The 24,005-nt window shown below is 50.7% G+C and overlaps 1 protein-coding gene across 2 annotated transcripts in view; it reads right to left on the bottom strand.

Annotated features, from left to right (window-relative positions):
* Positions 1–1,210: 1,210 nt before the first annotated feature.
* The window catches only part of LOC149344277 (cytochrome P450 4V2-like), a 57,207-nt gene continuing 34,412 nt past the window's right edge, over positions 1,211–24,005 (bottom strand). For both annotated transcript variants that reach the window (XM_089542583.1, XM_089542584.1), the window contains 3 exons: positions 18,688–18,754; positions 2,722–2,901; positions 1,211–1,384 (listed from right to left, as the gene is read on the bottom strand). In XM_089542583.1, coding sequence (XP_089398709.1) covers positions 1,218–1,384; positions 2,722–2,901; positions 18,688–18,754 — 414 coding nt within the window. In that variant the 3' untranslated portion in view covers positions 1,211–1,217. The remainder of the gene's footprint in view (positions 1,385–2,721; positions 2,902–18,687; positions 18,755–24,005) is intronic.

Here is a 24,005-nt window from a genome sequence, read left to right as displayed (position 1 = left end):
TCACTGCCGCGTGATTGATACTTGCGGGCGTGGGAGGGACATGAAGAGTCGGTGTGCCATCAAGTTTGAGGAGTCGATGCACAAGCTATAACCTAGAAGAAAGCCGTCGTTTGGAACTCGAAACTGCTCTCCAAGTCAGAACCGTCTATTGATGATGCGACAGAATCGTGAGATGCACCACAATGCCGCGCGTGGGATGGGTCCTTGTCCGGCTATGGCTGTCGGTGGTAACTACGCGGCATCGATTTCAGGGTGGGCTTAAGAATCTTACCCTGGCTACCAGAGATCAAACTACATAAAAGTCGACACTCTCAACTACTAATCGACCAATGAAACAGCAGGATGTGCCCGGTGCCCAAGAAAAGGTTTAGATATAGGCGCTCATATCCCACGATCACGACTGATCGACGGTCTCTGGGCGTGGTTGGAAATCAGTTAACTCTGTGAAAAAAGTGGCAGCATTTTCACGTTGTTAAACCGTGTAGACGTTCAGAACTGTGTGTTTAGGCTTGTGGGCTCGTGGTTTTCATTTGCTGGGTCGTAGGCACGCCGCAAGTTCGAAACCCAGTCGTGGCAATATTTATTTGATTCCTGCATGGGCTGTTGCTGCGCTAGGTTTGACCATGGTCACCCTCAAGGTCACCCTCGCATCGGCTGCAGCTTGCGCGACGTTCCTCCCAGCTAATCCGAGCTTACCCGAGTTATTCCGAGGCTTCACACAAGATTTTATGTTGGGACAGCGTTTAGTAGTGCTTTCGCAGTAAATTACTTCCGTACCCTCTGGCTATATTAAATTAATAACCGGAGTTGGGGTAACTGAAAATCTTAGCCACACAAAAAAGAGGCCTTCGAATTCTGAAACTTGGTGATGTCGTGACAAACGTGATATGAGAAAGGCTGTCAGTCAATCTCCTCTGACGGTGCAATTTCATTTTTCCGCAGGTGCAGCCGCCGCGGTGGCTCAGTGGTTATGGTGTTTGGCAGCTTAGCCGAAAGACGCGGGTTCGATCCCGGCCGCGGCGGTCGAATTTCTTTGGAGGAGAAATTCTAGAGGCCCGTGTACTGTGCTATATAAGCGAACGTTAAATAACCCCAGGTGGTCGAAATGTCCGGATCACTTCACTACGGCGTCCGGAGCCCTTCGCTACAACGCCATAAACCAAACCAAACCAGACCAAACCAAACCAAACTTTTCCACAGGTGTATTTTTATGGCAGCTACGAGTGGTCCCGCCTGTGGAACCAGGCAGGTAGTCCTCCTTTTGCTTTCAGGGATATCTCATATGCGATCTCCACTTCTTCGAGCGGACGAGAGGATGTTATCGTAAACTTGGAGAGGACCTTGGCCAGCACAACCTTGATTTCCATCATGGCAAACTTCTGTCCTGCGGGCGTGTATAAGAATAGGCGGGTTAGTTCAAATATTTCATTCTTTCAATATTTCCGTGTGCATAATTACGTACCAGCCCACTCCTCACACTAAGACAGGAAAACTGCTTAAAAGCACTGCAAGCCGGCAGAAAGCTCGGGTGAGAATGATCTGGCACGTTATGGGGACACAACTGAGAGTATCCCTGCTGAGTCCGTTGCTATTCAAACTATGAATCGCCTCGCTGCTTTGAAAACTTGGATCCGGGTGACCCAAGCTTTCTACCGGCCAATAATCAAGAACTGCGCGGTATAGAATAATGGAATAATGGAATAATGGAATAATGGAAAGGAAAACAGCTTTAAACTTATATTTCCACTGGTCCAAGCGGTAGATACACGCGCAGTGAGGAACTAATGATGCGTACGCTTACAGCTTTCCAGATTACAAGCACTATTATTTACTGAACAGGTTGGTTTCCAACTAACCTCCTTGAGTGCTGCCAAGCTTATTCAGGTCAGCGGCATTCCATAAAATTAATTACTGAATGAAGGAATAAATTATAAATATTTACTCAATGACTGTGCGTATGTCTCTGATAGCGTAGGCTGGGAAGATTATATTAACTCTTCAGGACCAAAGGTCACCTTGATGATGTCTGTTTAGTGACGGTTAATTTTCTGTCATCTCGGCTTTATCCGAGTTATCTTCGAGAGCGGTGAGCTCTTAAGGACATCGTTTTATGTTTTCGTATGTTTTCGGATTCGTTAATTATTTTCTGTTGTGCGTTTACTCGGGGCCGGTAAATCGGCTTGAGAAGGTGAGTAAATTTTACCGTGAGCATTTTCTCTTGCATGGTGGTCTTTATGCTCAGTGTGCGGATATGTTAAAGCGCATTTCGGCTTGTGGGTGACGGGTGTGCATTTTTTCTTCACTATGCAACTGATGGCCCAGCTGTCTCTTCTAAAATGCGGAGTGAAGACGTGTTTCTAGCGGTACCGTTGAATGATTTGTAATAAGCTGGTGAAACTTCATTTTTTTTTGACAGTTTTCTTAGTACATCATTTTTAATTGCCGTTCTAGCGCATTTCTGCGAGTACTGTGGCCTTGTCCTCATTTTTGTAGAGCTGTAATTGGTTCCAAGTTTTTTCATAAGCTTTTTCACAAATGATGCCCTGACTTGCTGGTTGCTTCAATGCCGAGTGCAAGTAAGGGCCTCTAGCCAATAGCATGGTAGAGATTTTGTGGCTGTGGGGCAGCCCGTCACAATGAATACCTATTCTCAACACCATATTTCCGATGCTCTGTTTCTGCAAGTGCGAGTTGTTGCTGAAATGCTTCCCGGCCGCTTACCTAGACAGGTTTCAGGTGCTGCAGAAAAAGGAATGTAGGCGTACGGGTGCCAGCGAGTGTGCTCTCCAGTCATGAACCTCTCCGGTTTGTATTCCTGCGGGTCCTCGAACTCGGTTGGATTTCGATGCAGAGTGAACAAATTGATGAAACAGGAGAGACCTCTGGGTAGATTGTGGCCATCTGCAGAATAAGGTGGAAAAGGTAATGCCAGAAAACTTCATGCGCGGAAAGCGGCTGAAAAATAAATGCCGTGTTGAGTGATAACAATATTTAAGGAACCGGCGCGAGAATGGCAGTGAAACCACGCAGCGTAAATGCGAGGGATGCCCATAAAGTAATGTCCCCTAACTTCTTTCTCCCTATAAAAGAAATGTATTGAAATTTCCCAGACTGGCAAAACGATATCCCCTGATTTCATGTGTGCCAATTGTCTCCAGCGTCACACAGATAGAGCCAAAGTACGAGTTCAACAAATACGGCGTTGATGTCCGACGCACGTTATGCGCAACGAATTGCTAATGAAAAGAATGAAGACAGTCTACAACATTCACTAGGGTTAACGTGTTGTGCATAGAAGTACTCCGGATGATATAAGCTTGGGAGGACACTGGGCTAAGGCAATAAAAATTAAAAAAAAATGCAGAAACAGCCCTGCTGTGCATATTCTCCCAGCACAGCAGCGCTTGTCGTGAAGCCAGGTTGAAAAAAAGATGTGTGTGCCCAATTCCGTTCGACGGTACCTGGTAATGCTCCTAGTGCGCAGTCTAGCGTGAATTGAAATTTATCACGTTCGTTGCCGGCTAAAACGGACCAATGTTTCCTGGCATGAGGCCAGTTAGTACGCAACGAACATGAGGGTGCAGGATATCGGAAACTTTCGGGTAGCTAATCTTATTCATCTTTAACAACCTTCTTGCGAACATAAGACACGTTAGAGCAGTTTAATCCGGCTAGGTGATCGCTGAAGGGATCACCATAAAATCGCATTAGACTGCATAAAAGTGGCACCGCAAAATCGTGGCCTTCTGTGCATACTAAAGCATGAGCCCTGCGGAAGAAGATTTGAGACGGACGAGAGCGTTATTCTTTCTCCAAAAGTATGGTTGCGCCAAACGGAGGCATTCATGCACAATAAAAGCATGCAGGCACCTGTTTGCGCCTGCATAAGGCCGCAGTATTTGGCCGATTACATAAAAAATAGCGCTTGTCTAGGACTTAATGGCTGTATTTCACGTGAACTTGAGTTTTTAGCAAACGGTGGTCGAAAGAAGAAAAAAACGAAGGGCTTTACTTTCCGGGCGCAGTTAATGCATCGCTTTTTATTGGGCAGTATTTAGCCTAAAATAAAAAAAAATCCGCCTTTCAAACTATTGCCACGTATCATTGTAGTGTCCGTTCGTTCGCGCAAGGCCGCAGGAAAGGGGGGTTATCATTTGTGTTCGTGACGCGAGAAGCGACCGGACTAATTTCGATTGATCACAGCCATGCCGAGCTGCATCTACTTGTTTCCAGATTACTCTAGATGATTTCGACCTGTTATCTCGAAGTTTCCTTGCCGGCTTTAAATTGAACGATGCCGCGAGCAGCGGGCATTCGGAGTTCGACGACTGACGAGCACGTTTGTTGCTTACGCCGCCGCCGAGTGATTTAGTTCTTTTGCGGGCGCAAGTCAGCACAAATAAAGATTCCTTTACAAGACTTGTTGGTGTCTTCCTGACCGCTGGACTGCCGTCACTACAACGTGACATCTGGTGGAGGTGCGGGGTGGCCTTCTATGTACCGGACACCCCCTACAAGTCGTGACGCCAGCCCTCTGATTCATTCACCGGAGGACCTGACTCCAGTACACCGCGCAAGCCAACGTCTGCTAGGCGACGCACCTGAGTTCGGGATTCTGCCGGATCCTACCCGGAAGCGAAAGCAAGTAGCAACGTCCACCACGAGCTTGCCCCAGACGGCCACTCCAATCATTCTGCAGCAGCCCCGGGTGCCACCAACCTTCGACGCTTCGCCTGGCGCCGAACCCGAAGAATGGCTGGAACAGTTCGACCGTGTGGCTGTTTTTAACAACTGGGACGATACCATGAAATTTAGGGACGTCTTTTTCGCCCTGGAGGGACCACCAAGAGTCTGGTTTGAGAATGAGGAAGCTAGCCTCGCGAATTGGGAAACCTTCAAAGAGCAGCTTCTCAAGACCTTCACAAACGTCCTGAGAAAGGAAAGAGCCCAGCAGCTGCTACAGTCTCGCATACAATACCCAAACGAGACCGTTGCAGTGTACACAGAGGAGATGAAGCGTCTCTTCCGGCGTGCCGACTCGAGCATGAAGGAAGATGAAAAGGTCACGCTGCTTATGCGAGGAGTTAAAGAGCAACTCTTTGCGGGCCTCTTACGGAACCCACCCAAAACCGTCGCGGAATTTGTCGAAGAGGCATCCACCATGGAAAAAACTCTTGATGCCAGAGCCCGCCAGTATGACCGCCAGTAGCGCTTTTTGTCAGCAAGCTGCATGTACACCGCTAACAACGATAACCTGCGGGAGGTTATACGTGTAATTGTGCGAGAAGAGCTGCGAAGATTGCTGCCAACAGGAACGCAGCCGCAGCTCACTTCGCTCACCGACGTCATCCGGGACGAGGTGCAACAGGCCTTGGGTGTGACACCGACCACCACGCAGCCTCCGCAGCCCTCAGCCATGACTTACGCCGCAGCTGGGCGCCGTCCTGCACCTCGAAGACGGGACCCAAGCCCCTATCGCCCTCAGCCAGCTGCGTTGGACCGCCGCCCCAACCCGCCTGTCTTACGAGCGTCGCACACAGCCGAGGAAATGAGACGAGTGGAGAACTCCAGACCAGCGCCGCCCACTATGCTTCCACTGTGGCGAAGCCGGTCACGTCCTCCGGCACTGCCCATACAGAAGACTGGGCATCCGAGGGTTCTCTTACGACGCTCCACGACCCCGACCCGGCCAGCGACCAGCCGAAATCGAAGAGTTTTTGCGTTGGGAAGGATGCCCATCGCCGAGCCGCCTATCACGTTCCCCGTCACCTTCTTTACCGCGCTTTGTATCTCCTAGCCGAGGCTACGCAGTCCGTGGACGCTCCCCCAGCCCCCGAAGGTTAAACTAAATAAAGCAGCCTCTGGAGGTGAGGTTGCTTCTGAGCAAAAGAACAAAGATCCTCCATCGACGAGAACGCAAGACCATGCCTAAACTACGACGACTACACCGACGACGACGACGACGACGACGCGGCCAGACTTGAAGCTTTTACGGATGGCCAGAGAAGTAACGTCGGAGTACGCCCATCGCAGCTTCACTACTCGACGAAGCCGAAATCGGACGCCGAAAACAACGTGCAATACAAGAACGCCAACAAGTGAACTTGAAGTTACGGTCGACGGGCACGCGGGTACTGCCTTGGTGGACACGGGAGCCGACTACTCCGTCATGAGCGGGCCGCTCGCTGCCTGGCTCAGGAAAGTAACAACAACTTGGGATGGCCCGCTGATCCGCACCGCAGGTGGTAACCTAATTACCGTCAGGACGCTGCACAGCGAGAGTTACAGTAAATGGGCGAACCTATGCTACAACTTTCCTGGTCCTGCAGCAATGCTCGCGAGACGTGATTTTGGGAATGGACTTCCTGAATGAACATCGGGCGATCATCGACCTTCGATCCAAGTCGATCAAGCTTTCCACGGACAAAGCCATACCCGCTGCGACGAGTGCGACTCATCACGTTGCCTTAAACGTCCTCGACGAAGCATTGAGAGTACCGCCCCGATCGACTGTCGTCGCCTCCATAGGTACTGGAGACATCGAAACTGCCGAAGGCGTCGTCGAGGGGAACACCCAGTTACTCTTTGATCGAGGACTGGGCGTCGCTAGGGGAGTCGCCCAAATCCGAAATGGCCAAGCCCTGGTGTTGCTAACCAACTTCACCGAAGAATACCGGCATCTAAACAAAGGTACGACGATCGCTTTCCTCGACGAGCTGGCAGACATCAGAGACGTATTTGCCCTACCCGACCATCCCGCAGAACCTTCTGACCAAGGCCATCAACGCACGTTTGACATCAACCCGGCATTACCCCGGAGCAGACAAGACCAAATACGCAATCTTCTTCAAAGGTACAGCGACTGCTTCTTATCAGCATCGAATGTGCGACGAACCCGGCTTGCCAAGCACCGCATTGTCACAGACGAACACGCCCGACCACTGCGGCAGAGCCCCTACCACGTATCGCCGATAGAACGCCAAGCTATCCGCAAGCAAGTAGAGGAAGTGCTACGTGACGACGTCATCCAGCCATCAAGGAGCCCCTGGGCAGCACCAGTTGTCCTAGTGAAAACGAAAGACGGCACCCTTCGCTTCTGCGTCGATTACCACCGCCTGAACAGCATTACGAGGAAGGATGTCTACCCCCTCCCCCGCATCGACGACACACTGGATCGGCTATGCAACGCTAAGTACTTCTCATCGATGGACCTGAAGAGCGGATACTGGCAAATTGAAGTCGACGAAAGAGATCGCGAGAAGACTGCGTTCATCACGCCAGACGGACTCTTCGAGTTCAAGGTGATGCCATTCGGCCTCTGCTCTGCCCCAGCGACGTTCCAGCGAGTAATGGATACTGTGCTCGCAGGCTTGAAGTGGCAGATTTGCCTAGTCTACCTAGATGACGTTGTTGTCTTCCCCTCAAGCTTTGAAGACCACCTCAGAAGGCTTTAGATAGTGCTGGAAACGATCAAGTCTTCAGGCCTGACACTGAAACCAGAGAAGTGCCACTTCACCTACGAGGAGCTGCTGTTCCTTGGTCACGTTGTAAGCAAGGATAGAGTTCGCCCAGACCCCCAGAAGACGGCTGCGAGTGCAGAGTTTCCACAGCCTAATGACAAGAAAGCTATACGCAGATTCCTTGGATTGTGCGCTTATTACCGGCGATTCGTCAAGAACTTTTCGGCCATCGCTGAACCTTTGACCCAACTTACCAAGGCTGACGTGCCTTTTAAATGGTAAAGGCCGCATGAGGTAGCTTTCAACGAGCTGAAGCGCCGCTAACAGTCCCCCCCTGTGCTCGGGCACTTTGATGAAAATGCCGAAACTGAAATCCATACCGATGCAAGCAGTGTGGGCTTAGGAGCTGTCCTCATTCAGAAAAATGGCAGACAGGAAAAAGTTATCGCGTACGCTAGCCGTTCACTGTCGAGAGCCGAAGCCAACTATTCGACGACAGAGAAAGAATGTCTCGCCATTATTTGGGCCACGTCCAAATTTCGCCCCTACCTATACGGACGACCATTCAAGGTTGTGAGCGATCACCATGCTCTGTGCTTGCTGGCAAATTTGAAAGATCCCTCCGGCCGCCTTGCTCGTTGGAGCCTGCGTCTTCAAGAATTCGACGTAACTGTAGTCTACAAATCTGGCCGCAAGCATTACGATGCAGACTGCCTATCGCGAGCCCCCGTAGACGCAGCACCGGAAGAGGAAGACGACGACGCTTTCCTAGAACCGGTAAGCGCCAGAAGTTTCGCGCAGCAGCAGCGCTCGGATCCCGAGTTGCAAAGCCTAGTTGATTATTTGAAAGGCAAGACCGCATCGCCTCCCCGGGGGTTCAAGCGCCAACTGTCGTCCTTCGTCCTTCACAATAATGTCCTCCTGAAGAAGAACTTTGCGCCCAACCGGACAGTGCATCTTCTTGTCGTGCCCAAAAATCTCGGGCAAGAAATTATGCAGGCATGTCATGATGAGCCGACTGCAGGGCATCTCGGGATTGCTCGCACGTTGCACCGCATCCAGGAGAAGTACTATTGGCCGCGGCAAGCTACCGACGTTTCTCATTACGTGAAACTGTGCCGTGAGTGTCAGCGACGCAAAACGCCTCCGACTAGACCAGCCGGACTCCTGAACACCATACCACCGCCACCTAAGCCCTTTCAGCAAATGGGGATGGACCTCCTCGGCCCCTTTCCGACTTCATCATCAGGTAACAAGTGGATCATCGTGGCCACCGACTACATGACCCGCTACGCCGAAGCAAAAGCGTTGCCTAGTGGTACCGCAACATAAGTATCAAAGTTTTTTGTCGAACAAATTATCCTGCGACACGGCGCCCCCGAAGTGCTCATCACAGACAGCGGAACGGCATTTACAGCGGAGCTGACGCAGGCCATTTTAAACTACAGCCAGACAAGCCATCGGAGGACAACTGCCTATCATCCACAAACCAACGGACTCACAGAGCGTCTGAACAAGACCATCACAGACATGCTCTCCATGTACATCGACGCCGAACACAGGACGTGGGACTCCATTCTGCCCTACGTGATCTTCGCTTATAATACTGCCGTCCAGGAGACAACTAGGTTTACCCCATTCCGGCTGGTATACGGCAGGAAACCCACGACAACACTCGACGCAATGCTCCCGCACGTTTCTGACGAAGACAACCTCGACTTCGCCGCCTACCTTCATCGCGACGAGGAAGCCCGAAGACTTGCGCGGCTTCGCATTCAAGACCAGCAGCACACGGACGCCCGACGCTACAAACTGCGCCGACGAGACACGCATTACAAGCCAGGTGATCGCGTTTGGATATGGACGCCAGTTCGCCGCCGTGGATTGAGTGAAAAGTTGCTGCGACGCAACTTTGGCCCGTACAGGGTTCTCCGTCGCATCGGTGACCTTGACTATGAAGTCATCCCCGCCGGCACGACAGCATCTCAGCGACGCCGCACACGCCCTGAAGTCGTACATGTCGTACGCCTGAAGCCATATTATGAACGCTAAAGGACTCAAAGTTTGCATTCTCCGTGTTTATTTTCATTTCAAAGCACCGAGACGATGCTTGTTTGGCAGGGGGGTAATGCCACGTTTCATTGTAGTGTCCGTTCGTTCGCGCAAGGCTGCAGGAAAGGGGTGTTATCCTTTGTGTTCGTGATGCGAGAAGCGACCGGACTAATCTCGATTGATCACAGCCATGCCGAGCTGCACCTACATGTTTCCAGATTACTGTAGATGATTTCGAGCTGTTTTCTCGAAGTTTCCTAGCCGGTTTAAATTGAACGATGCCGCGAGCAGCGGGCATTCGTAGTTCGACGACTGACGAGCACGTTTGTTGCTTACTCCGCCGCCGAGTGATTCAGTTCTTTTGCGGGCGCAAGTCAGCCTAAATAAAGAGCTTTCTTTACAAGACTTGTTGGTGTCTTCCTGACCGCTGGACTGCCGTCACTACAACGTGACACTATTTCGTTAGAACTAATTTAGTACTTTCATTCGTTCACACTTCTTTAACGAGACATTAAAAAATAGTCAGAAAGGGATCATACTTCTGCATGGCGCGTGCTTATTGCGCCCACGATGAGAAATGGTAGCCACACTCTCCAAGACGACAAACGCTTGCATTTTACAACCGTTCAAAATTATGTACAAGCAAACGAAACGCCTCACCTTCACGTCTGACTCTGCTTTTATGCGGCGGCAGAGCCAAGAGAAAGACCGGCATGAGCAGCTCACCTGAGTGGCAACGTGAAGGCTGCCACAAATCGTGTCAAGGACCATTTCAGGGCGAATGGCGTGAGGGAAACAGGCAGTACCAGAAAGGCGGCTCGTCTGTAGCCTCGCGAAAGTAACCCATGCCTTTAAATACCGCACGAAGTCGTGCAGGTCCACATACCTATTAAAGAGCCTACTCACAGTAGTCAAGGTGTCCCCCCCCCCCCCCTCTTTTTACTTCCTGGTTGCGCCAAAAGCCGTTGCTGAGTGCGAGCCTCTCGAGTGTTGTTCTACGCTGGGCGTCGGTGCACGCTTCTCTATCTCGAAAATAAAGGTGCTGTTCGAAAGAGCAAGTCGACAGTTTCGAAGATTTGCACTAGATTTTTTGGGTGTTTGTGTAATGTTCATACCATCACGTCTCTCAGGATTCACTGTCAAACTTCTGCGAAACTGCTACTGCTATCACAGATAACTGCGCAGATGGGCAGCTACAAGGCATGCCACTATTTCGTGACCATGCTGGCACGAGATTGTAAAGCAAGTTCCTCATCTTGTTGAATTGTGAAATTGAGGATTATGTCTAATCGGTGGTGGCGCAGTTATGATTGCCGTTACGACACAGGCTCTGCTACGACACAGCTACCTTAAGTAATGAAACTGCTGAAGAAGGGGCGCAAGACAGCAACAGGTTCCTAGTGATCCAAATAAGGTGGTTGTTGTAGCAAATGTTCACACGTTGCCCCACGGGTGAAAGAAGATAGGGGGAAAATACGGCGTTGGGTTGTTTCCTCGGCATCTAATAAGTCGAGTGACATCTATCACAACAGCGGATGAGATCCGGCGTACGCTTGCATGGTGAAATTGGTGGATGCCAGGTCAAACATCGTCCGAAGTTTATTTCGTGCAGTGGTGGAGATGTTTATACATTTTCCTTTTCTTGGGGTGCTGTGCACATTGGACAGACCGGACGATGCGTTAATAAAACGCTTCATGAACACATTAATTCTTGCGATAATAACATGCCAAAAATTGTCCATTGATCCTGCCCTGCACTGTCGTTCCTGTGGTTGCACCCCGTTTTTCTCTAGTCCAGCCATTTTATTTAGGCCTAAAGACCAATTGCCCAGGGAACTAATGGAAGCGTTTTACATGTATAATTCTAGAGACACTTGCGTCTGGCGGCCATCAGTTGTGGTTTCTAGAAATTAAATAAATTTCCTAAAGCGTGCCCATCTCTGTTGGTAGCGTGAAAAACGACGCCTGCAGGGTTATCTTGCAGTGGCCAGAGTGTTTTTTGCTGTTGAACACGTGTGTATATGGTTCGTGCATTGCATGCAGGTTTCCTTTTTGTTCGGTTTTACAAGCTTCCCGATGAATATGGTTGGTTTATGGTTTATGGGGTTTAACGCCCCAAAGCGACTAAGGCTATGAGAGACGCCGCAGTGGAGGGCAACGGAAATTTCGACCACCTGGGGATCTTTAACGTGCACTGGCATCGCACAGTACACGGGCCCCTAGAATTTCTCCTCCAAAGAAATTCAACCGCTGCGGCCGGGTTCGAACCCGCGTCTTTCGGGTCAACAGCCGAGCACCATAACCACTAAGCCACCGCGGCGGCTTCCCGATGTATATATTCGTCCCTTCCCGTATTTGATTATTCTGCGTGTTTAGATATCACTTTATTAATAGTGTGAATGTCTTTCATTGTCGAGTAGCTTTTTTGGAAGGTGGCCTGGTCCTTTGTATGACTGAAATTTGAGATTTATCTGATTCGATTAGTGATTACGTTAGTAAACACCTAGTGCACAACCGACAGTATGTTGACAGGTCTGTAGTTTTTAAAGTCCGTGAAGTTCCCTTGCTTATGGACTATCACTGTGCTAGCAATCGAGCAAAACAATGTCCTTATATTTATTTTATATTTATAACGTCTGGAAATTCCTATTAATTTTCGTTCATATCTCTTGACGTGTTCCTCGAAACTAATTTATCTCAGCGCTTCTTTCCCATTGAATTAGGACCAGCCCTGTCCTGCTGTGCGCCACGGTTTCTTGATTCTTTTTCTTTTTTTGGAGTAGGCCGTGAGCGTCTAATGTCGATTTTAAAGGCGCCGTTTGGTTTATCTATACTCATCGATTTTAGGTCTGGGTTCAATCATGAAGCCACGTTACTACACGCGAGTCCTAAAAACTTTGCCCTTGTCCATGCAGTTTGTGCTACGCCATTTTGCCTCTTAAGAGCTTTCTGCTTCATTACGACCTTGTTGCTTTTGTAGTTGAATCTTTTGCAAGATACATAATGATGCTGGGATATTTAAACCACTTCATCCAATGTATTTATACCCGGTACTGTTGCCACCTGATGAGTAATTTTTTTGAACACCAGGAAGCCAGATCTATTTAAATAAAAAATAAAATATGCAACATCATTTTTCTCTACAAATCCTTACGAGGAGTTGACCACGTCTACGATTATGCCCTAATAATGCGGAGTGATCAGCGTATGTTAAACCTAGGAGACGCTGCCCCAACATAGCACCGTGTCTTCCATACGAGCGGCTTTAAGCCAACTGCCTTCACTCTCGCTTTCCTTCCGCAGCCGTTGTACACTTTATGGATAGCAGCAACAGCCGAGCGCCATATTATCCAAGTCTGTTCGGCATAATTAAACGATGCCGCTTTCAGTGCTTCTGCTTTCAGTGCCAACCTGTACCCTGCTGGCAGAAAGGGAACTGGTAGTGGTGGGGAAAGAAAATGCATGGGGGCGTAGGTGACACACATTTATTTCATTAAAAAGAAGAATGGCTCAGTTTATCGCACGCACCACCCACGAGAGAATGCATAAGGGAAGGAAGGAAGCGAAATGACAGCAGGTTTGCAGGTAAGTCACCAGCGATATTGTAATTTGCTTACGGGCTACAATTCTGCTTTTCCATTCCACGTTATTGCATTTCGAGCTGAGTTCACTGTGTTTGCCTGATTGCTGCAGCTTGAATTTTTTTCTTATGACCTTTCCTATTTCATTAGGAACACTGTTTTTTTGGCCCTTGTTCCTTACGTAAGCTCATAAGAATTTTGTCTAGTCTGGTTAACGTGCAAAAAAAGGTTCTTTTTAGATTTTGTCGCGTTTAAGATTGTAACTCACAGCGCCCATGGAACTAAAATCATATCATCTGCTAACAGAAGTCTTGTATTATTACAACGCCGTCTACACCACGCGCCACAAAGGATTGCTTGCATAGAAATAGCTTCTCTGATCTAAGCAGGAATACGCTTCTGCCATCTAGAGCCCTAACCAAATATATCTTCGATTTTTTTCAGAATCGAGACACTAGATTCATTCATTATTGTTGTTCACAAAACGACAGGATATTGTCACGTAGCAGTTGGTGCTGGTAGCTCGTGTCTAGACGGCAGAAAGCCACCAACACCGAAAAAATGCGACAGCACACTGAGAGGGCCAGGGCGGAACGTCAGCGTCTTCAAAAGCGAACAGCATGGCGCATGAGCTGTGTGCCGAAGAGCCGCCTAGTGGCTATTGTTGTAGACGCGGCATTACTCTCCGTCTCGGAAAGAGCATCCGCCCGATGATTTAACAAGAAAATAGGGAGAAAAAAAAAATAGAAAAAATAACGACTGAGTACCGCGTAGCATTTAGCCACTAAAAGTGCAGTGAAAAATAGGGTTTCATCCGCACGATATGAACAATCTCTCGTCTCTGCTGACGGGGAGTAGTCCTGAAAACCCCACCCGGAAGAACTTCATAGGTTACGCCGCTTAGCCGACGCAGAACTCTGTAGGGGCCGAAATACTGCTTTAGCAGTTTTTCGGAAAGACCGCGGCGTCGAATGGGGGTCCATAACCAAACTCTGTCGCCCAGGCCGAACGTCATGTCTGTGGCGGCGGTTGTAACGTCGGGCGTCGCGGCCTTCTTAGTTCAGGATGCACACTCTCGCAAGTTGTCGAGCTTCCCCTCCGCGAAGCGTGAACTCCTCGATGCCAACGTCGGGGCCCCGGCCATCATGGGGCAGCATTGCTTCCAACATTGTGGACACTTCGCGTCTGTACAATAGACAGAAGGGCGTCCTCCGCGTGTTTTCCTTTTGAGCCGTTTTATACGCGAAAGTAATACCGGGTGTTTTTTTTAGAAGGTCCAAAATTTTTAAAGAAAGGTAAATTCCTTTAGATTTATTTTAAACCTGGGGCTATACTGAGGGCTACGGCGGACGCCAGGTAAGAGGAAAACTACTTGAATTAGTTAGCTGATTAACTGAATACGTTAGTTAACTTTTATAATTTTTATTTTAGGGGATATTTTGTATGAGCAGAGTTAGAGATCGTCTTCCAAACAGTCCAGCCAAGAAAAAACATTTTAATGAAAAAATGTTTTGCGCGCGTAACAAAGCGAGAAAAAGTCACCCTGGAAGGCAGCTTCACACTGTAACCCAGCGTCTATGAGCGCCTGTGACGTAGATCGCTCCGCCCTGCGCTTTGCGTCAATGCGCTTTTGTTCCAACGCGGCATTCCGTGAGGCCGCGGAGCGAAGCGAAACAATCAGCGATAGCGCAGGCCGCCCGTCCGGGCTTCAGGTGTTATGAGCTGTGTGACGCAAAGCGCTGGGTGTTGTGTATCTACCCCCCCCCCCCCCCCCCCCTAACTCTCTCTGTGTGTCCCTATCACACCTATATCCACATAGGCCATTCCCGGAGGCAGTGTGTGGTTCTGCGAAAGTGGTCTTTCTTCATGCACGCGCTCCCATGCGACCTCCTGGAAGGTGGAACCAGACACGATGGGACAGATACGACTCCTCGATTCCACGTACCACCACTTCACCAGTCGTCACTTATGACGGTAACGTGGGTACAGGATCGCGAGAGCATGGTCACATCCGTGTCGATGATGCGCAGGGCCGCTCTGCGCGGTTCCGTGTCAGTTGAAACCGTTCTGGCGGTCGAAAATGTTACCAGATGACCAGGAAGGTTTATGATGGCACCATGCTCGCGCAAGAAGTCCATTCCAAGGATCAGGTCCTTGCAGCAGTGCGGCACAACAACAAAAGTGCCAACAAAAGCAAAGTTGGCAATGGTGACTCGAGCAGTGCACCTTCCGACAGGCGTCATGAGGTGACCGCCAGCAGCAGGAATTTGAGGTCCATCCCATTCTGTTTTTACCTTGCTGAGGCGATCCGCGAGGTGCTTGCTTATTATTGAAACGTCCGCGCCTGTGTCGACTAAAGCAATTACTGGTTGCCCTTTAACTTGAATGCGGAGGTGGGCGCTAACAACTGCACCGGTGTTAGGGAAACTCGGTATCACAGAATCGGGCTGCGGCGGCATCGGGATCTCGGCATCGCGCTCCGGCGGCATTCGGGGGTCTTCGTTATATCTGCTGTCAGCTACCTTACCCCCTGAGGTCGCCGCTTTCAGTTTCTTTGGCGCGGGCTTGGGGACTGGCCCCGCAGTCCATCTGCGAAAACCTGGCGGCTGGGCGAAGTGATGCGTACGGGAGACGGAGATCGTGGTCCGCAGGCGGTGTCATGTGCAGCAAGGTATTCCTCTATTTCGTAGGGCCGCTCACCGAAACGGCGACAGGGAGCGTCACATGGGAAACCTCGGAGCCCGATTTCACAATAGGGGCTACGGTGATACAGGTGGCCGGCTTCCCCGCATTGATAGCAGAGCGGCTGCTGGTCAGAAGTGCGTCAAACAGCTGCCTTCCGGGCCGGTGGACGCAAGGCAGATTCTCGCTGGGGCCGCTAGTAGAATGACGGCGGCGGAGCGGTTGGCGGCGGTGGGTGATACGGCAAACATTGCACAGGTGGCAACTCGGAACGGAGAGCCGCGGCGTAGCTCATGGGGCGTGGCTCCGGTATGCCTTGAGGAGGCGGTGAAAATGCTTGGGCGATCTCTTCGCGCAAAAATTCGGTAAGAATCGCAGCTGTCGGATCAGTCGAGGCGAGGGTCGGTTTCTGGAGCTCTTCACGGACCACCGTGCGTATGAGCTCACGCAACGATGAATTGTCGCTGGACACGTTCAAAGCGGCCGCACTGGCGCCTGGCTCAACGCACAAGGAGTCATTTCGACGGCAGCTCTGCTGCAAGGCCCGCTCAATGACGGTCGCTTCTTTGATGAAGTCGGCTACACTCTGCGGGGGATTTCGGACCAAAGCAGCGAAGAGTTGGTCCTCCAAACCTTGCATCAGGTGGCGGAGCTTGGTGGCTTCCGCCATAGCTGAATCAGCGCGCCGACAAAGACGGGTCATGTCCTCTGCGAACATGGCAACGCTCTCATTAGGCTTTTGTACGCGAGCGTCAAGGAGGCGTCGTGCACGATCCCGGCGGTCCATGCTAGCAAACGTGTCCCGGACCTGCTGGCGGAAGGTACCCCAGCTTTGGATATCGGGCTCCCTGTTCTCGAACCAAGTCTTCGGGTGCGAAATACACTCTAAACACAAATACACCTATATGGGAGTAAAAAAGGAGTAAGCTGTCCTCTAGCGCGCACCCTTTAAAGAAGGGTGCGCGCTAGAGGACAGCTTTACACCCTTTTTACTCCCTTCTGCTTAGAGTGTACACATTCCGCAGCTTCTGAGCAGGGCTCCAGTGGTTGATATCGGCTACCCGTAGTGCAGCACCACGAGTGCAGGTCGAGCGCAGCACCACGAGGACCAGTTCACGTAGCGCAGGCGAATCGAAGGACCTTGTGCCTCAGAGGTCGGCGCCGAAATGGTGCAGCTGATGCCGCCATGGAAGCAGACGACAGCTTGCGGGAAGATGGCTTGCGCTTTGCGATAAACGGCAGAGATACTCAAATTATTCCACTCGTCGATGAGAACGGTGCCCCACACCGGCCCGACTCTGATGAAAAGTGATTGGCCACATGAGAAGGCGGCGACGGAGGCGAGGACGTTGGCCCTCGCTGGCACGTACCTTGCATCCCTCGGCTACCATGCTCTCGACGGACTCCTCGACAGCGTCTTTCCTTTGAACTAATAAAGCTCTAACAGCACTTCCAGCCGGTTATGTTAACTAAAAAGCAAACACATGCATGCAGCATTATGCACATTCTTGCATGAACATGCTAGTAGGCGAGCGCACACCTCAGTCTTATTCAATAAAAGAACACGTGTGCGTTTCGCTTAACTGCCGCGAGGTTGCATCGAGGCTGGTGCATGGCAACACCTCGCTGCGATGTGCTGTTTGAAAATTCTTCTCATGGTTAGGGTTGTAGGCAGCCGCTGATATATGGGCGCCACGCTGCTGGCTGCGATTTGGCGGCGACGCCAAGGCAAGCAATTTGTTCATCACATTGGTACTTGCGAGATTGGCCTGTGGCGGCGATACCTGGAATTTTAGTTCTTTCTCTTTTATACCTTACAAGAGCTTTGTTCTCAGAAAGAGTGGCGTTTTTTGTGTTCAGGAGCTGGTGTTCTATTGATACAAGCCAACTTCAGTTTCTCCTCAGTGTCCCTTTAAAAAGAGCGGCCACAAAATACACCGGTAGGTATCCGAAGGCGAGGGGATGGTTGTGACTCTTGCGAGGAAGGGCAGGTGTGCAGCCGCTTTCTCGCATCGCTAATAGATGGCAGGAAGTCACCTCCAGCAGAAGACCCGGCTCTGACGGAACGGTTCAGCTCTCCTTGTCCTCCGGCTCTTCGGCTCCCGGCTCTCCAAAGATCCCGGCTCTCCAACCGGTTCTCCAGAAGAATCGCCGCTCACTTTCACTGCGCCACAGCTCACTCGCTCTTTAAAAAGAGCAGTTCAGAAGATATGGCTCGCTCGTGAGCGACCCATCTTTACCGTGGACCGGCGGAGGCCCCGAGCGGCGGCGATAGCGGAGCCAACCCACCGCCCGCTTGCACCTGAGCGGCCCCACAAAGCGCGGGTGGACACGGCTAAGTCGTCCTTCCCGCCAGAGGAGTCCACCGGTGCGAGCCGTCAGATCTCGTGTTCCCCAGGGAAGGGATCGCCGCACATGAAGCCAACGACCTTTTGGGCCTGGTCGTCCCGCGCGAAACCACTGTCCGCGACTGCAAGGCGCGAAGGTTCCTCCTTGCCTGTGCGTGTTTCTGTGGTGTGTGCGGTCACGTGGTGAGGGTGGAGCCTATGAAGAGGCTAAAGGACTAATGGACACTCGACCAGATATGGGATTCCCTAGCTAGGTGTCCGGGGACTATCCATGGTATTTAAGCCGCAATCTGTCGTGTGTCACAGCGCTTCATTTCCGACTTTTGGTTTCTCTGTTCATGCTGTAAATATGTAAACTAATCCTCCAAGCTTGCTAATTGTTATGAAGGCTTCCGTCCGTAGTCTGCCCACTTCATCCTCATGCAGTGGAAACCTCGGTCCCGATCCACGATCCCATAAAACGTTAAACCCCCATAAACCATGTACCAAAAAAATTGTTTGCCTAAAAATTCGAATTTCCGCTTCATATGGTTTCGATCTGATAGAAAACTAAAATACACTTACCTACGACGAGGTCTTGATCAAGGGTCTTGCCGAAGAACGGAAAAGGAGGAAACAGGCGCAGCGTCTCCTGCAAGTCACATGCGTGACAGAAGGGGCATAGATTCAGCGTCGCCAGAAAAAAAGCGTCTTAATCGTGCAGACATAATGATGCGTCTGCTCGCAGGGACGCACTGTTACTGTCAAATGCACAGTTCTTAAACATCTTTGCACTGGTAAAGTAACATCGAAGTGTCAATTTTCGACTTGCAAGTAAAACTAAGAACAGAAGCCATGCATCAAATGAAGACAACTGTCAGCGCTTACCGTACAATGGGCGGCCAAACATGATGTAACCGGGTAACGATACAGCTTTGAGTGTACTCGGTACACTCTGAGAACTGCGCGCGCAACAACGAAGAAATGCCACAAGACGCGGCATCCACCTTCTAGCAGTTAATAATAAACGTTGGGCTCAAAATAGTCACCCGTTATACCTCTTATCACTCTTGCTAAGGTTAACGCACACAATCAGGGCCTTTTCAGGAATCTCTGGCGGAGCACACAATCAGTTATTTAATTTTTCCATCGTACAGCTTTTGTGAACACGTAGCAGTGGGCACTGAAACAGAAAAGAAAAAGAAACTCTTTCGGACATTTCAGCATCCACCGAAGTGAAAGAAGGACTTGGAAAGTTTTTGCAAAGAGGTGGGGGGGACCGCTTAAAGCAGGCGGCCACCCATGGTGCTCGCTCGGAGCAGTTCCTGTGGCGATGGAGCCACCATGATGCAGCCCTTCACTACCACGAAAATTTACTACGATGTCAAGCAGCCCCTTTGGAATCGTGTCATGAACCGAGTCAGCTTGGAGCATCTTTTAACAGTACTGCATATTGGGCGAGTTGGTTGACAAACATCTTGCAAAATTTTAGCGCGAAAAACACGGACAGAAAGAGCAGACGACACGACCGCTGACTAACAACTGGAACGCACGTGTTTTTAGCCTTGGCGATACTGTACGCCTCATAAATTTCCCTGCGCAACACGTTGTCATGCTTGTACACAATCGCATCTTTTCCAGGTAGGTCCCCTGCCCCCGAGGAGGTAGTCGTGTTCAGTCTGCAACGACGCATGGGAAAGGATCCCTTTCTCCCCCTGCGGCCACTGGTTCAAGCACAGGGGTTACGAAGGCTTTTATCTTCCGCCAAGACTTTATTCGGCAAGTTGTTTGCTATAATTCGACATAGTGGCTACATGAACAAGAAATACGCACACAGAAGGAATCCAGACAGGTCAACTGCAAGTGAATTTTACTTTGGAAAGGACGTATTTACGCAAGATTTTATCTTCCATTCTCATTTACTTGCGCCGCTGGTGCCGCCTAGAGTTGCAGTCGCGCCAAAGTGTGAGCATGAAGCCGCCGCGGTGGCTCAGTCGTTACGGCGCTCGGCTGCTGACCCGAAAGACGCGAGTTCGATCCCTGCCGCGGCGGCCGAATTTCGATGAAGGAGAAATTCTAGAGGCCCGTGTACTGTGCGATGTCAGTGCACATTAAAGAACCGCAGATGGTCAAAATTTCCGGAGTCCTTCACTACGGCGTCCCTGATAGCCTGAGTTGCTTTGGGACGTTAAACCCCAATAAAGCAATAAAGGAACCTAAGAATGTCGTGTTTTACAAAAAACCCACGAGCTTTACTAAAAGTGATAAGGCTGGAATGCAGGTGTGAAGAGATCCTGAAAAGTTTATACGATGTAAACCTGAGGGAAAATATGAAAGGTGAGCACATAAAACAACGAAAACGCAACAGTGATGGTGAACGAAGCTTGCAAAAGGCAAGATAAAGGCTAAAACAGGCCCGTGTATAGGCAGGCCAGGGCAAAACAGAGAATTCGTACAAAATCGCAAAAACCAAGCAACAATAAAATCAAAAGAACTAAAATCATCCCAACCCGTGGAAGGAATGTGAAAACCCCAAAGTGAAAAGGACATACAAAGATACGCGACACTACTGTTGCAAATAGACAGGTGCAGGCCGGAAGGCAGACGAAATTACTACTCTTGGAGGCGGGGGTATTTAAACCCATCAAAAACCTAGCGAAAGTTAAGTGGAGCAAAAAACTTAATCACCAGCTGACCGGTTGGGAGCAAAAGTAACGGAAGTTCTTAACCTGTGCAGGGCTGCGTACTGTCCTAGGAATTTTGTGTCATTATTGATGAGCGCGACAGAGGGCCTGCTAACGCATTCGTTCCCAGCCTGTTTAATGTAAAGGGTCTCTAGGAGTTTCCTGCTCTCCGTTGCGCTCATTTTCCCTATGGCAGCAGTTTGTTTACATTTTGGAGTACAAGCAGGTTAGTGAGGGCATTTTTCGCGATGTTCGGCGAAGTGGCCATTCATCGCAACGGCTGAAACCTTCAGCTGGTGCTCTTGCAGTCTTTCATTTAGGCAACGGCCTGTTCGTCCTACGTAGCGTTTGTCGCAGAGCAAATGAATGTAGTACACAAATCCATTCTGACATTTCACGGTTTTCATTCGGTGCTTCTTGGTGCACGCATTCTTCTTCTTGCCGTCGGTGACGACTCTGCATAGCCTGCCCAACTTTCTCGATGCTGTCACTACTACCGAGACGCCGTTCCCTTCTGCTACTTTTTTGAGGCGGTGAGACACGCCGTGTATGTAAGGAACAGCCACTCTTCATTTTTTGGCGTGCTCTTTTCAGTGCCCTTAGGGCAAACCCCCTTATATACCTCTTGAACGAGTGCTTCTGCTCTCTTTGCGAGCACCATGTTCGGATTCTGCCCACACAGATCCGCACAGGATGTCCTCCTGCAACTCAATCGGGAAGTCCTTGACCCCCTCGAATGCCCCCATAATGACCGGGTAGTACTCGCCTTGGATCTTAAAGGGGCATTTGACAATGTAACACATGACATCATACTCACTAACCCAAGTCACACCGACTGTGGCCTCAACACATTCCAATACATAAGCCAATTTTTAATGGATCATCAATCCTACATTCGAATTCAAGATAGAGACCATGGTCCTTACCTACTCGGCACGCGGGGAACCCCTCAAGGCGCGGTACTTTCCCCGCTGCTCTTCAATCTGGCCATGATGCACCTGCCGGCCCAGCTGAGTGGTGTCGCCGGCGTGCAGCACGCCCTGTACGCCGATGACATCACTCTGTGGGCCACGCAGGGCAGCACAGGAGACATTGAAACCAGCCTGGAAACAGCGGCGACGATAGTAGACCGCTACGCCCGCCGCTGCGGTCTTCAATGTTCCCCTCAAAAATCGAAATTTGTGCAGCTCCGCCCCTCACAGAAGTGCACAACTAAAATATCTCTCTCTCTTGAGAGTGGTCCCATACGCGAAAGTGATGAGATACGGGTACTCGGACTCTACATCCACAAACACAGGCGGCCAGACACCACATTGGCCAAACTCCGTAAGGTGGGGGACCAGGTCGGCCGCATGGTCCGCCGGGTTTCCAACAAACGCGGAGGGTTACGAAGTAAGGATGCCTTGCGGCTGGCAAACGCCTTCGTAACTAGTCGAATTCTCTATTCGACTCCTTATCTCCACCTACGGAAACAAGAGGAGGACGCCCTTGAGGTCATCCTTCGCAAAATTGTTAAACGCGCCCTTGACCTCCCTATCACTACTTCAAACAGCCGGCTTATGGCTCTTGGGGTGGTGAATACTTTCCGGGAGCTCCGGGAGGCGCGCCTTACAAACCAGTACACGCGCTTGTCGCTAACGGAGTCGGGTCGCCGCCTTCTTGCTCGACTCCATATCCAACACACCCCTCCAATGGAAGACAGGTTTCGCATCCCGGAACTGTGGAGACGTGCCCTCCACGTGCGGCCTCTTCCAGCAAACATGTCACATGAAGACCATAATGGTCGGCGCCTGGCACGAGCGGAAGCGCTAGCCCGATATTATGGCAACAAAACAGGTGTATACTACGTGGACGCCTCCGGCCCTCACCACGGGGGATGGTACACGGCCGCGGTAGTTCACAACAGCAACACAGTTAACGGCCTAACTTTCAGAGCCCGCAGTGCAACACAAGCAGAAGAGGTCGCGATTGCTCTCGCGGCCTCACATTCCAATTCAAAATACATAATCACCGACTCGCGAGGGGCCTGTCGGAACGTCGAACAAGGCTGCACTCCCTTCCGAGCCTATCGAATATACCAAAATTGCATACGGGATACGGACCCCGCACACCGTTACCTCATATAGGCCCCTGCTCATCAGGGGTTGGCAGGAAACGAGGCAGCAGACGCAGCCGCCCGCGCGCTCTCTCAGCGGGCTGTTTTCTCCTCCCCATCCGATCAGGAACCCGATTTTAATCCGGTCTGTACATTCAAAGATATTACAACATATTATCAAAATTGTCATCGCCTTTACCCTAGCCCATGTAAAGGCCTGGAGAAGGCGAATGAGCGGCTCCTTCTCCGCCTTCTCACCAATACTTTGCTGTGCCCGGCAGCGCTAAAACATTTTGACCCCTCCTTTAGCGGCAGCTGCCCACACTCTAGTGCAGTGTCTTCTGACACCTATCACATGGTGTGGGCCTGCCCCTCCAACCCCGCTATTCCCCCCATCCCCAACCCACCCCGGGAGGACTGGGAGGCGACCCTGCTCGGCTGCCACGACTTACAGGCCCAACAAGCCTTAGTCGGGCGCGCCCGGGCGGCGGCAACCGCCACTGGGGTCCCATACTAGGAACCTCCACCTAGTGTTTGTAAGGATCGGTCCCTTACGGGCTGATCCAAACATACCTCCTGTTCATTCGTAATAAATGTTTTCACCACCACTACCACCCACGGATGCCATAACTTCCATCGGATAGCCCGATTTCCTCAGCCGTCCAACCTGCTTCCTGAGACTGTCAGGAATTAAGTGAGTGCAAGACAAGGGTGACCGCGCAGCGGTATCTTCTGTTTAGGTAGAGAAGCTTCGCACGCTTTGCGCACCTTCACGTTGGTTTCGTCTATTTCGGGGAAAATAAGCGGCAATCTCTGATGCATGGCTTCGCTTCCAATGTCCAAATCTTTCAGACGCCGCGATCGTTCACACGCGCGGCACGCACAGCCGTAAGGATTTCGCATAACCTCTCGCTGACACCTGGCGATAGCAGACGCGGAAGCCGCATTTCTGTTCCGCGATGAGATGTTGATACTATTAACGCAATAACTCTTGTATAGTCCGTTTTCGATTTCTCTGTCCCTCAAGGTAACGGCTCGTTGTTCAGGTATTTCAGCCGCTCACGCGGCCTGGCACTTACGTCGCTTATTCGCAAGTTCTTCATTGCATTTAGCCAAGTCCTCGG

Source organism: Amblyomma mixtum, chromosome 5 (genome assembly GCF_055824585.1).
Source record: "Amblyomma mixtum isolate Tamu chromosome 5, ASM5582458v1, whole genome shotgun sequence".
NCBI classification, from domain to species: Eukaryota; Metazoa; Arthropoda; class Arachnida; order Ixodida; family Ixodidae; genus Amblyomma; species Amblyomma mixtum.
This window is presented reverse-complemented; position numbering and strand designations above follow the sequence as displayed.